This window comes from Rhodamnia argentea, chromosome 10, assembly GCF_020921035.1.
Source record: "Rhodamnia argentea isolate NSW1041297 chromosome 10, ASM2092103v1, whole genome shotgun sequence".
Classification (NCBI taxonomy): domain Eukaryota; kingdom Viridiplantae; phylum Streptophyta; class Magnoliopsida; order Myrtales; family Myrtaceae; genus Rhodamnia; species Rhodamnia argentea.
In genome coordinates this window covers 10,455,702-10,469,291 of record NC_063159.1, presented here as the reverse complement: position 1 = coordinate 10,469,291, position 13,590 = coordinate 10,455,702, and the positions used below count along the sequence as shown (strand labels likewise).

The 13,590-nt window shown below is 39.3% G+C and overlaps 2 protein-coding genes across 5 annotated transcripts; both read left to right on the top strand.

Annotated features, from left to right (window-relative positions):
* The first annotated feature begins 585 nt into the window (after positions 1-585).
* On the top strand, positions 586-5,084 carry LOC115742808 (WD repeat-containing protein WRAP73). Of its 3 annotated transcripts, none has more exons than XM_030677303.2 (6): positions 586-1,003; positions 1,549-2,037; positions 2,478-2,699; positions 2,926-2,998; positions 3,759-3,857; positions 4,528-5,084. In XM_030677303.2, exons 1-6 carry the CDS (start codon positions 887-889, stop codon positions 4,896-4,898), a joined length of 1,371 nt encoding a protein of 456 aa, XP_030533163.1. In that variant the 5' UTR covers positions 586-886; the 3' UTR covers positions 4,899-5,084. The 3 variants fall into 3 exon arrangements, with proteins under 3 accessions (XP_030533163.1, XP_030533162.1, XP_030533161.1); XM_030677302.2 differs by having other exon boundaries at positions 3,750-3,857; XM_030677301.2 differs by having other exon boundaries at positions 3,747-3,857.
* Positions 5,085-6,010: 926 nt separating this feature from the next.
* LOC115742695 (ATP-dependent 6-phosphofructokinase 4, chloroplastic) lies at positions 6,011-12,679 on the top strand. 2 transcript variants are annotated; one of them, XM_048271285.1, is made up of 14 exons: positions 6,011-6,430; positions 7,399-7,445; positions 7,573-7,612; positions 7,687-7,749; positions 7,831-7,968; positions 8,399-8,518; positions 8,604-8,657; positions 8,738-8,806; positions 9,158-9,287; positions 9,401-9,441; positions 9,952-10,176; positions 10,532-10,580; positions 11,398-11,552; positions 12,213-12,679. In XM_048271285.1, the coding sequence occupies exons 1-14, from the start codon at positions 6,212-6,214 to the stop codon at positions 12,378-12,380; spliced, it is 1,518 nt and encodes a 505-aa protein (XP_048127242.1). In that variant the 5' UTR covers positions 6,011-6,211; the 3' UTR covers positions 12,381-12,679. The 2 variants fall into 2 exon arrangements, with proteins under 2 accessions (XP_048127242.1, XP_030532996.1); XM_030677136.2 differs by having other exon boundaries at positions 6,013-6,430; positions 8,360-8,518.
* Positions 12,680-13,590: the final 911 nt, after the last annotated feature.

Below are 13,590 nucleotides of genomic sequence, written 5' to 3'. Positions count from 1 at the left end.
GACCATCAAATGAAAAAGAAAAGTGACCAATAATGTCAGCTACATAATGTGCTCTTTGGACAATTGTATCGCTAGTGTTTGAGCTAAATTTTAAAAGGGATAATGATCATGCTTCAAACCTACGAGAGAAAACTTGACATCCAATACTATGATTGGACACGACTTTTACAAGAAAAAAATATATAGTAAGTGCGGACAGTTTGTTTGCTTCTCAAAAAGCAAATGATTAGAAATATATTTTCTTAAAAATGGTAGCTTACAACTGCTTACAAAAATAATTGAAGGAAAAAATTTCCATCACCCACAAAAAAATATTTAGTTATAAATTATTGTCGATAATAAAAATAAATTTCCTTTAATTATTTTAAACGATATTAGCTATTTTAAGGAAATATTTTTTCAATTGTAGAAATAAAGGGAGCCGTAGTTTTTACATTTAATGGCAATTCCAAGTCCAGCCCAACTTTCGACCAAAAAAAGTCCACCCCAATTATTATCAACCCGAGTAATGTGGCCGGGAAGAACCCGGCCCAAACTCCGTTTCCGTTAAAAGGACCTTTTTTCCGTTTTCCCCTCTCCGTCACTTCAAATTTTCGGCTCGCGAAAACTTGCAGCTTCCGGCAAATGGAATGGCCAAATCAGCTGCGATAAAGCCAACTCTCCCGGCCACCTTCAATGCTTCAGATCGAGCCGCAGTCGCAGATCCATTTGCCTCCAAAAGCTCTCGGGCTTCTTCCACCTCCCGGCATGCCTTGACTGTCCTCGCATGGCCCCAATCCACTCCTCAGCTCGCTAATCCGTCTTGGAACTCCCTTCAAACATGAGTTTGGAGCTTGGGAACTTGCTCTTCATCTGTTACTGAGGAATTCGGGTTTCGTTTGGCGGAATGGAGTTCACGGAAGCGTACAAGCAGTCGGGTCCTTGCTGCTTCTCTCCCAACGCGCGCTTCATTGCCGTCGCTGTTGATTATCGCCTCGTTATACGTGACACATTGTCGCTCAAGGTATCGTCTTCTGGTGTGACGTCCTATAGTTTAGCTGCATTTCTGTGGGTGCTGTGAGGCTGGATCTTGTCCCAGACAGGAGTTTAACGAGCATATGAAAATTCAACTACGCGAGTGCTTTGCTTGTTTTTGGGAATTTTTTGATAGGGCAGATTTCCTATGATTCTGGAGTGGATCTCATACTCAGTCGCAGTTTCCTAGTTAGTCTCTGTTAACCATTGTTACCCGAGGTGGCTTGAGCTGAAATTAGGAACTAGCGTGGTTTAAAGAGTGATGATCTGATAAAAGGGCCAAAATCTATTCAAAATGGGGACTATCTATTGTTCAAAACCCGTGTTAGTAAGACTGCCAAATGCATTTGTTAATGACATTGGGCTGCCAAAGACATTTGGTTGTGATGACTGAATTCATGAGAGTTAAGAACGTGGCCGTTGTTATACACATCAATGTCATATGTCTGGGCGCTGTTTGACTTAAATTTTTTTAGCTGCTTTGCTCGAATTCTTATGGGGATGCTGAATATAGTCTACCCATTTAATTTGCAGGTCGTACAGTTGTTTTCATGCTTGGATAAAATAAGCTACATAGAATGGGCCCTAGATTCTGAATACATACTTTGCGGTCTCTATAAAAGACCAATGATACAGGCATGGTCGTTAATTCAACCTGAATGGACATGTAAAATAGATGAGGGTCCTGCTGGTATTGCTTATGCTAGGTGGAGCCCAGATAGTCGGCACATACTGACTACGTCTGACTTCCAACTTCGGTTGACAGTTTGGTCATTGGTCAACACAGCATGCGTACACGTGCAGTGGCCAAAGCATGCTTCCAAGGGGGTCTCTTTCACTCAAGATGGAAAATTCGCTGCAATATGCACAAGACATGATTGCAAGGACTACATCAATCTTTTATCTTGTCATAATTGGGAGATAATGGGTGTTTTTGCTGTTGATACTCTAGACTTAGCTGATATCCAGTGGTCACCAGATGATAGTGCAATTGTCATATGGGATTCACCTCTTGAATACAAGGTAACATCCAAATTACTTCATCCCTTTGTTACAGTTCGTAACTTCTGCCAGATGCATCCTTTCTTGTTAGCAGCGTTCCGCATCCATGAGGTCCCTGTTGAGTGTGAATATGCAACCAGATACTCTGGACCTAGATTTGGAATGTTGAAGCATTACATATAACCAATTTCTTCTCATCACAAACATTTGGTGGTTAACCCATAATCAACCTGTTCGAACCTCACGTGCAGGTCATTTCCATTATTGCACTGCACCCTTGACTTGTTTTCTTTGGACTTCACTGCTGATAAATAAGTGGTATCATGAATTCCTGTCCAAGAATTCTGTCTAGAGATTGATTTTGGATGAATGAATGATTTTTGTGTCATTTGTTGTGTGATGTTAAAATTCAGCTTGGGAGAGAAAAGTGCAAAGGTTAAAACTGGTGTTCTTTGAAACAGGTTTTAGTATACTCACCAGATGGGAGGTGCCTGTTTAAGTATCAAGCCTATGAAAGTGGATTGGGAGTGAAAAGCGTTTCTTGGTCTCCTTGTGGACAATTTCTAGCCATTGGTAGCTATGACCAGATGTTAAGGGTCTTGAGTTACCTCACTTGGAAAACATTTGCTGAATTCACGCATCTATCTAATGTTCGTGCTCCATGTTGTGCGGCCATCTTTAAGGTGCTTTCTTCCCGACATATTGTCAAATCTCAAATGTTGCTCATTACAACTTTGCGTCTTTGATAGACATATTGACTACATGAGGTGCACATTCTAATCTGTTACATGGGTTGGCACACTGTTGGTGCCATTTTGCCATAAAAGGATTTACTTGTAAAAAACATCCTCATTCATCTTATGTGTAACGATGTGCATACTTTATGACTCAAGTCTTTGATAATGGCAGGAGGTAGATGAGCCCTTGCAGATTGGCATGTCTGAATTGTCTTTAAGTGGTGATTATATGCAAGGCAATTCTGGTTAGTCTCTAATTAGTCTTTACAGATGCATGACTATGTATGTTATTTGCCTTCTTGATACTCCATTGTGCTCAATCAACTGTCTCATTTAGTGCATGGATGTCTCTTTATGGAAGCTTGACGAAAGCTCTTTGTTATGCATGTGAAATTAAACCAATCTGAAATTGAGATTCCCTACATTATCAATGACATGTAACTGTATCATAAGGCCAAAATGATATGTGAGCTTTGGTCATGCATACGTGCTTTTGAGCTGTGATATTAAGTTTAGACATTTAGAGTTAAATGGCATTCCATCAACCCTTGCTGGTGTTAGTGAGTTCTTTTGATTTCAAAATCAGTTGTGGTAGCTAACATTAAGAATCTGCTGTCAAATATTAAGATTTGGGGAGAGGTGATTCTTAAGTTGAACGTCTTTTGATGCTTTAGCTGCAGGGGAAAAATTACAGAGTGTAAATGATATTGATTGTGTCCTGGATTTTGTTGTAGGTAAGGAATAGTCAATTATAACGTCAAATAGGAATTAACTGGCAAGATCTCCTATTATGCAGTTGTTGCAATTCGATTTGATTCACAGTTTGAGAGCTATAGAGGACTGTCTCCTATTTTGGTTACAGACGTCTAATATACCAAATAGCCTGATAATTTTCTTTATCAATTAATCTCGTTTTTTGCTTATACATTTGGTGGATTTTATCACATATACTGAAGCACTTAGTTGATTCTTCCTTTTATTTTCAAAACTAAGGAGATGCTCCGGAGGGACATTACAGTGTCAGGTATGATGTTACAGAAGTTCCAATTACTTTGCCTTGCCAGAAGCCTCCAGCAGACAAACCGAATCCCAAACAAGGAATTGGTAAGTGTGCTCTTATTTGCTAATTGATTACATGCGAAGAAGATAATTCTTAGATCAAAGGAAAAGAACCATGATGTCTTCCATACACATACATCATGAATTTGATTGATTTTCTTCGTGGAAATCCGGCAGCAAGGTCCAAGAGTTTTAGGTGTAGGGCAATAAATTTGTAATAGGCAGACGCTATTCAGAAGGCATGAATTATGGTTGAACTATTGTCTCTTTGTGATCTAGGCCTTCGATGTATAGGCTTACTGCGAGGCTGCATCTTGTGTTAATGTACAGTCTTTTGGATTTTTTGATGAGTATAGACTGGGTAGTGTTCCGATGGTTGTTGTGTCATGAACCCTATATGACCGAGGAAGTCTTGTGGCCATGGTGGCTAATGTATGGCTCCCCTGGAATATTTATCAAACTTCATGTAGAATATCATACTTATCCATAATGCAATAGACAGGGATCTATCATGCAATGTTTTCAAGGAATAGGTTGTCAAGGGAAGAGTGCTTCTCCATCACTATAGTGAACTCCCGCAGGGATACTATTCTTTGAAGAAGAGATGCTGTCAGAGCACAAAGAGCACAAAGATCAATGGGATCAAGCCCCAAATAAAGCTGTGCATAAATTTGCCTAACTGCTCGAAACCTATTTAAGAGTGGTTTTATTGCAGGTCTTATGTCGTGGAGCAATGACAGCCAGTATGTATGCACTCGCAATGATAGTATGCCCACCATTCTTTGGATCTGGGACATGCGCCATCTTGAACTTGCTGCCATCTTGGTTCAAAAGGATCCTATCCGAGCTGCAGTTTGGGACCCTACATGCACTCGCCTCGTCCTTTGCACGGGAAGCTCACACCTGTACATGTGGACTCCTTCAGGTGCCTACTGTGTCAGCGTCCCCCTATCTCAGTTTAATGTAACAGATTTGAAGTGGAATTCGGATGGGAGCTGTCTTTTGCTCAAGGACAAGGAGTCATTTTGCTGTGCTGCAGCGCCACTGCCGCCAGATGAATCTAGTGATTATAGCTCAGACGATTGAGGCGTCAATGTGTTTTCTCCAGAGCGACATGGACTGTGCAAACTGCAGTTGTTGGTAGGACTGTATATTTAGGCATGTTAGATCTACCGGATAGAGATGACTTTCCGGCGTTGTATAATTCTTTGTAGTTGGGATGATTAGCTTATGTGAGTTAAATTAGTGACAATCGATTTGCCGATTTGAATTCTGGCCCTCGTCTTTTCCTTTTGAACTGTAGAAATGCCGACTTTTTGGTTAATGTTCAACTGTTTGCCGGTATTCGATAGAAGGGCCAAAAAATCTATATGCTGATATGAATCACGTTTTGACAGTCGTGGCACGCATTTGATATGTTAAAAGCTGAATCAGCTCCAGGCCCAATTAAACTTAGATAAAAAATTTTGTTTGAAAATTTTGTGCCGTCCACACCATGCCAACAATCGAGAATTATCGACTTCCATGACTTGACCGGGAGCCTTGTGGTCCCAAGTCCCAAGCTCTGTCAGCGTTCCCATTTATTCCCTGTGGACCACAGGACGAGCCGTGTTACACTAGGTTTTTTTTTTCTTTTGGTTTTTTTGTGTCAAATGTTACACTAGTTGAAGGCAAGTAAATTTCACATTTTATTCAAGATAATTATGTAAATGCGGTCTCACTTCATCCTATTTCATTAAATTCGGAATGTGATATGGTTTTGAAGGACTAGATATGGATAATATCCATAAGATTTCATTCTGAACAAAAATATATATTTTTTTATTTATTTGATTTATTCCAGGATCGGAATGGGAGATACACTTTGCACCATAATTTTGAATAAAAGAGATTTTTAAAAATGACATATTGATTCATTCAATCAAAACAAAGAAAAAGTAATTATCAAGTATTAATGCCAATATATATATATATATATATATATATATATATATTGTGAATCCATTTGGCTACATATCGTTTGAATAATTGGGGTCAATAAAAATAAAATAAGTTCCACCCGGAAGATGAGAAATTAGGTGAAAGTAGAGGGGCCTGAGATCAAATTGTCCAAGTCTACGTACCATCTTTCTAAATTTTCGGTCATATTTTCATTTTGGGCTCTTTTTTTTTTTTTTTGGGTGACAGAAGTTCATGTGATCAACCGATCCACGCTTCCGAGTTGGCTCCCTCCATAACAATCCCCATTAATTCATGCACGACTTCGAATTCGCTCTCGCCTTCCGTGGAAGGGAAAAGCTAGGGTCTTCTTCATCTCCTCCTTGTGTTTTTCCTCCTCTGCGTATGACTCAGGGCGTCTGGCGAGATAGCTGAAAGCTTTTGCACCGAGCCGATTATTCATGGAGCTTTCAGTTTCCTTCTTCGCTGTGAGGTCCCACAGCTGTGTTCCCGCCGTTACAGCCCACTCTAACTTGAAGTTCCAGAGAAAACCGTTGACTCTGCGCAAAAGAAGAGCGATCAGAGCTCGGGCGTCTGATCCGTCTCAGTGCCAGGAAACTGGCAACGGCTTCGTCCTCGAAGACGTTCCTCATCTGACCAATTTTCTCCCGGATTTGCCGGTAATTTTATTCTACTATTGAGGCTCTTTTTGTGTGTTGGTATCTATTTTCCAGCTCATGTTTAGCTTTTAAATATTCGTGCGGATCATTCTATCGAATTGTTAGGATGTAGGGGAAGAAACTGCTGACTACCGAGGAATTTAGCTGAATTCGATAAAAGATGAGGTACTGAGGCTCTTACAAATCTATTGTAAGGGAATTCTGTCGTCTAATTACTAATTAGAGAGTTGGCATTTGCGCAGCGGTCAGCGATTATTTTCTATTGTCTCGTAGAAGAATTCAACCTATAATATTACCAACTTGTATACTGTATTCCTTACAAGGCACTTATGATCATTTAGAATCAATCGATTATGTTTTAGCTAATTCATTTGATCTTATTTGTAAATGAGATTGCAAGAAAGTGTGCACATGTCATTTAATAGGAAGAAAAAGTTCTTAAAAAACATTACGAGGTCGGAGACCTGAAAGTTGGAAGGTCATCACTGTAAACACATTTTATAACACAAAGATAAAAATTGATATTGTAGCAATAGAAATTAAGGAGTAACTAATAATTTTATCATCTAGGTTTATGTCCAATGCAAAGAACATAATTGATATCGTAAAGGATGAAATGACCATCCAGTTCACCACCTATATTTAGTTATCATGGAATTAATGAAAATCCATGCATATCATGGGCATAATACTAGTCTCTAAAAGATAATCGTTTCTGTTTTTTAATCTTGTGCAAGCTAAGGTGTTATCACTTCAAACAATTTTGTTGATCTAATTACTGCGCATGGAATGGAACTTCATTGACTAAAATCACATATATCTTCGTGATGTCTTGTATTGTTGGTTTCAGTAACTTCCTTGTGAAAGGGTTGATTAGACTGGCTCAAATTATCTCATTTTAGTCTCCTTCGTCACTCTCTATGTTTGACATTGACAATTCATCTATGAGAAATTCTCGGTGTTTGCAGTCATACCCTAATCCACTACAAAAAAGCCAAGCTTATGCCATCGTTAAGTAAGTGAACCGCTACTTCTTGATTTTTTTTTTTTTTTAAATTTCTTGAGTTGCAAGAACCACAGTGATAATGAGAGTTTTCTTTCTGGTCATGAATAATAATATGCGCAATACTCCTTTTTGCTAGGCAAACTTTTGTCAGCTCGGAAGACGTAGTTGCTGAAAAGGTGAGCTTGTGATACTGCCCCAACTCCATCCTCCCGGTTCTATCTCAAAAACTAATTGTAAGTTCTTTCTCCAGATTGTTGTCCAGAAAGATAGTCCCAGGGGAGTGCATTTTCGACGTGCAGGGCCTCGAGAAAAGGTGTTCAATTCTCAGTGACAATTAGCATGTCCTTTTCAGCAATTGAGTTTGTTAATATTCAGATCTTTCTTTGGATGATAGGTTTATTTCAAATCAGAGGAAGTTCGTGCATGCGTCGTGACATGCGGAGGTTTATGTCCGGGTATAAATACAGTTATTCGTGAAATAGTATGTGGTTTGAACGGCATGTATGGAGTTGATGATATACTTGGCATTGAGGTCAGTCCCACATAGAGCATATTTACCGTCGTTACTCATTATAACATTCATTTGAGAATTTTATTTACATCATTGTAAAAGAGAAAACTTTAGTTCAACTCCAGAGGCATACAACGTCTATATGTGCAGTAACCTTACACAAGCAGATCAATTTAGTTGGAATAGTCATGTCCAGCAATTCCTTGACAAGTGGATCTTCCACTTTCAATCAGGTTGATTGTGTAGCCATTGGGTAGATGTGAGATTTGATTGAGAGAAGTGTCCCTAATAAAGAAGGAAAAAGAAGGACGAAATGAATTGTCTGCATTTTGTCATATGCCCATTATTGGCTTGTTGGATCTATTTGATGAATCTTGTTAGTTGAATGATTCGCAACTGTTGATGCTTGTAGGGAGGATATAGAGGATTCTACTCTAAAAATACGTTTCAGTTGACGCCTAAGTTTGTTAATGACATCCATAAACGAGGTGGCACCTTTCTTCAGACATCGCGAGGGGGTCATGACACACACAAGATAGTCGATAACATTCAGGATCGTGGAATTAATCAGGTTCATATGATTTTACAATTCCCTATGGCATTGACTGATTGTCAAGCTACTTGAACACATGTTATGGATCTCTTCCTCATTTTAGGTATACATCATTGGTGGGGATGGTACACAGAAGGGAGCGGCTCTCATTTATCAGGTGATCAGTCCTTCAATGTCAGTTACTTCTGATTTGCACTCAATTACAGCATGCCATATTATTTTTACTTGTATTTCAAGGAAGTTGAGAAACGAGGTCTTCAAGTGGCAGTTGCAGGGATTCCCAAGACTATCGACAATGACATAGCTGTAAGTACTAATGAACTCCGTTGCAATAATTGTTAAAGCACCTAAGTAAAGATTAGGTGGAAATTTAATTAGTTTTATACCCATTATAGGTTTCTTATCTCTTCTAGAATTGACAGTTGTCGGGTATTACGAATAATTTGTACTGGAACTGTATAAGGTAGTTTGTGACTTCATGGAAGTTCTTGGCAAAAGGTCGATTGCATATAACGGAATTAATGTAGAAGCGCTTTGACCCAAGTCAACTACCAATAAAGCTCAACCTCTAGTTGGTGAATAGCCAGCATGCCGCATGTACAGCAAACTTAAGGTGGTGCTTGTAAAAACTGACGATTTGGTAAATATTGCACATAGGTCATAGACAAATCCTTTGGCTTTGATACTGCTGTTGAAGAAGCCCAGAGAGCCATAAATGCAGCTCATGTTGAGGTTGAGAGTGTGGAAAATGGAGTTGGTGTCGTCAAGCTAATGGGAAGATATAGCGGTAAACATTTCTGTGATTCAAAATAAAAAGTGTTTAACATTTTTATCAGTTGTACAGGTTTCCTATCTTGTGAAGTATTGATATGGTTTCTTTTACCTTTTTAACTCCTGCAGGTTTCATTGCCATGTATGCCACTTTGGCTAGCCGAGATGTGGTATGGACTTAGTGCTAGGGCTGTTCGATTGACTAGTTGCGTGATCATTTTTGTTTGTGAAATTCTTCTGATCTTTAGCAAACTAAAGAGTCTGGAGTATAAGGGTCTGAATCTGGACAAATTGATTATGTATCATGGAAAGATGCCTCGGGTGACATAATGACTTCAGTTTTCATAGCATGAGAGATCCTATGTTCTTCAGAAAAGAGGGAGGGCTTAGGATCAGGTTCTTTCAACAAAGGGAACACCATCTAGTGGAAAAACATTTCTCCAGATGCTTGTCGGTTTTAGGTCGTGCAATATCACCCATTGGCTCCACATGCGTATTATGGTGTTTATCTTTCCTTTGGACCGGCATCAATTAGTTTGCCATATGTTCTCATGGGAAAATGTAGTATGCTTTATGGTGGTTCTAGTAATTTTATTCCTTGCACAGTGCTCTGTGAACCTTTATTGTACTTGCGATTAGAAGCTTACATGATCAGTTGATAAAGTTTGTGAGTGTAACAGGATTGTTGCTTGATTCCAGAGTCTCCATTCTATTTGGAAGGCCAAGGTGGGCTTTTTGAATTCGTTGAGCAGCGGCTCAAGGAGAATGGGCATGTGGTTATTGTATTAGCAGAAGGAGCTGGACAAGAATATGTAGCACAGAGCATGTACACAGTCGATGAGAAAGATGCATCAGGAAACAGACTGCTTCTTGACGCTGGTCTATGGTTGTCCCAACAGATCAAGGTGAAGCTGAAAAATTTCTCTCCCTCTATGAGATGTCTAATTATTAGCAAATAATGAAGTCATCTGACTGAGAAGGTCTCTGGAAAGACTTTACTGATGCAATTGGCAGAAGTTGCTAAAGATAGACATGATTTATGCTTTTTAGGAGTAGTACTTGCAATCATGGAGACTGACTTTATGTATTCTTAACTGTCATTAGAGGGTGGAGAAACGAGTAAGTTTAGCCATTAATTTCTGCTGTTCGGTTATTGAACCTATTTTCGGTTGCTTCAGGATTGTACAACTATTTGTTTGGTGCATTGAACAGTTCTTTTCACATTCTTCTTTTACTAATACTTTAATTTATACATAATAGGACCATTTTACGAAGATTCAGAAGATGGCCGTAAACATGAAGTACATAGGTACTTGTCACACTCTGTTGTGTTGTCTTCTTAGCAATTTCTGCTTAACTGCAGAACTGAGCATTCTCTGCTTCTATCTGTAATCTTAGTCTGGATACATATCAAGCCGCTCTATGCGATGGCCTGATCCTCTCATACACATCTGAGATGTTCACTTACATTTTGCCTCTGACAAGTTATGACCATCACTCTCTTGGTGGCAAACAATATATTCCATCAGATAGTTTAACATGAATTTCTTCTGAATAGTAGCTATTCATGAATTGATAGTTGACACTCCATGTTTATTATTTTAATCGCATATATGTGTCCTTGATAAGGAAATGAATAGGATAATCAATATAGAATTCTGTGGGACTATTGCCACTATGCCAAAAATGTATATTGTCAGTGAAGACATGGTTAATATTTAGATGCTTTAACACTCCTCCCTTATGCGTAGGTTGTGATTTAACCCAAAAATGAAGTCTGGAAACAAAACTAATTATTTTGGGTTAGGGGGACAAATAAGATACTTGGAGAAATTTGAACAGAGGACGTCCTACTTTTTCACCTTCGAGCAATGTCCAATCCAGAAGTGTCAGTTATCAGGTTGAAAGAGACTACATAAACATGTAGCCTAGATAAACAATTGATTTTGGATACTTCGACTATTAGTTTGATATGGTTGTCATTGTCAAATAATGATGTTCAGAAGAGTGTTCATTAGCAATTTGGTATTGTATCGTTGGCATGCGGGATTGCTTTTTTTCTCTATATTTGAATTTGTTCTTGGCATGTTGGAAATTTTAACACTGGATGAACTCTATCTAAACAGATCCAACATACATGATCCGGGCTATACCAAGTAATGCTTCAGATAATATTTACTGCACTCTTCTTGCCCATAGTGCCGTGCATGGAGCTATGGCTGGGTACACAGGATTCACGGTCGGGCCTGTAAATAGCAGACATGCCTATATTCCAATTTCAGTGAGCACCTCTTCTCCTGCATTACCCTGAAAGGTTTAAAAATTGGCCTGGAAATTCATGCATCAATTGGTTGAACATAAGCCTTGCTCGTTCAAGATGTTCAATCTTCTCTGTTTTAGATATTAAGAAGCCTTTCTAGTGATTTTAGTGTGATGACTAGAAACCTAGAGGATAGATATTAGCTGCTGGACAACTGGATGATACAAATTTCAGATGGAAAACTTATTCAAGATTTTGGATGGTGCTTGTAATGGGTAGATCAGTTGTTGATATGGACCAAAACCTCATGTTCAAAAAATAATTCCTCTTAGCATGGAAAAGATTCTTAATGGAACAGACGGAGTGAATAATGGATGTTATGCACAATAGTTCACTTCTTCCCCATCAAAGCATTTTTTTTCCTTTGATTCGACACAAATTCTGTTTGTGGGGATGTCCTTTTGTTTCTCTGCATAAAACCATGTAAATGTCATCGCAAACAGGTTATAGGTGCCATTGTTTCTTAATTTCTTCTTTATATGATCTCTTCAACAACTTGTTCATAGAAATCTTAAGGTTCGTGTTTGCTCTTTTGTCTATTGGACATGGCAAATATGCTTTCTCCATGGATTCTCACTTTTATTGAAATACTTTTCCTCATGCAATTGCTTGGTCTTGCAGCGAGTCACTGAGACTCAAAACATTGTCAAATTAACTGATAGGATGTGGGCTAGACTTCTTGCATCGACAAACCAGCCTAGTTTCTTAAACAGCGATGAGGTGATGCTGGGAAAAGTTGATAGAGCTATAATTGAGGAGATCAACAACAGGAAGATTACATCTATATAGACTTCACATCATTCACTCTCGGATCCAGTGGTCATAAGCATCTCGATTCTTCATGTGCTAAGATTTCATGCTGAAGACTTCTTAAATCAGCGAACATTTGCACTGCAGCACGTCATATTAGTTGTAGATTGTCTTCCGGTATGAAGTCTCTCTGTAAATGTGAGAACATGTATTGCAATAAGGCTAGATAAATTCGATCTGTGTAATTTCCTACTAACTAGGGCATCCACGTACAGGCCGATCTGAAGCATCACGAAGAAGAGCTTCTGATTTTTTCAGTGCATGGGGGGGTTCAAAAGAATGTACCTTCCACGCTAGATCCTATAATTTAATTGAAAGTGTGATTATTGTGCAAACTGCTCTTGGACATGCCATCAGAAATCATAATACAGAAATTTAACGTAATTCTGCTCACCTCAGTTAATGTGTCTTAATCAAGGATGCGTATATGTGATTAAAATAATAGTTACTATTCACGAATGGATAGTTGCCCTGAATCATGAAAGACTGGTTTATCATCACCGACGGTTCCGTTATTGCGGCTAAGGTTACCTCTAGGCTCTATCCCCCGCCTGCTTCCTTGCGTGTAAACGCAATCGGTGAACGGATGCACAACAAACTGTCTGGCCATTATGTTTCCGGTGTCAAGTTTCTATCGGCGCTTCTTTTATGTCTGACGATGACAAGTGCCTGAAGATATCTAAATAGGAACGCTGTCCCATCAGATGATTCGAGTTCCGACTAGATATTGGGGTGCTCCATTGTTCCTGCGTTCACTCTTCTCTGTCCGCTACGAGCGACCGACCGGTCCATCGCAAGTTGGTCAACTGAATTAAAAGCTCATGCCCTCCCGTGTTCACATCTCAGGAGTGTCCTTGTCAGATTGCGAGGTCCGGCAATGATTTTTCTCCGAACACATGGACCCCAATGATGGCTGGCGGAAGATCTTCGGCTCCCCAAAGTCGGCTCCAGACACCAGACTCCCTACGGACATCTGTTTTCCACTCGAGATACCCATGTTTTTCATATTTACTTTGGGTAAAAAATTTCCAAGCAACCGGCCTCGGGTCCCATCTTTGACAAGCAACATCCGTACTTGTTGCGTACTTGCAACTCTCGCAGTGTCCGTAGTCTCCTTCCCTTTTTTTGTTAATTGTAATCCGAGACGACTGATTCTGCAATTCCATAATGGAGTGAAGTGGACAAAGGT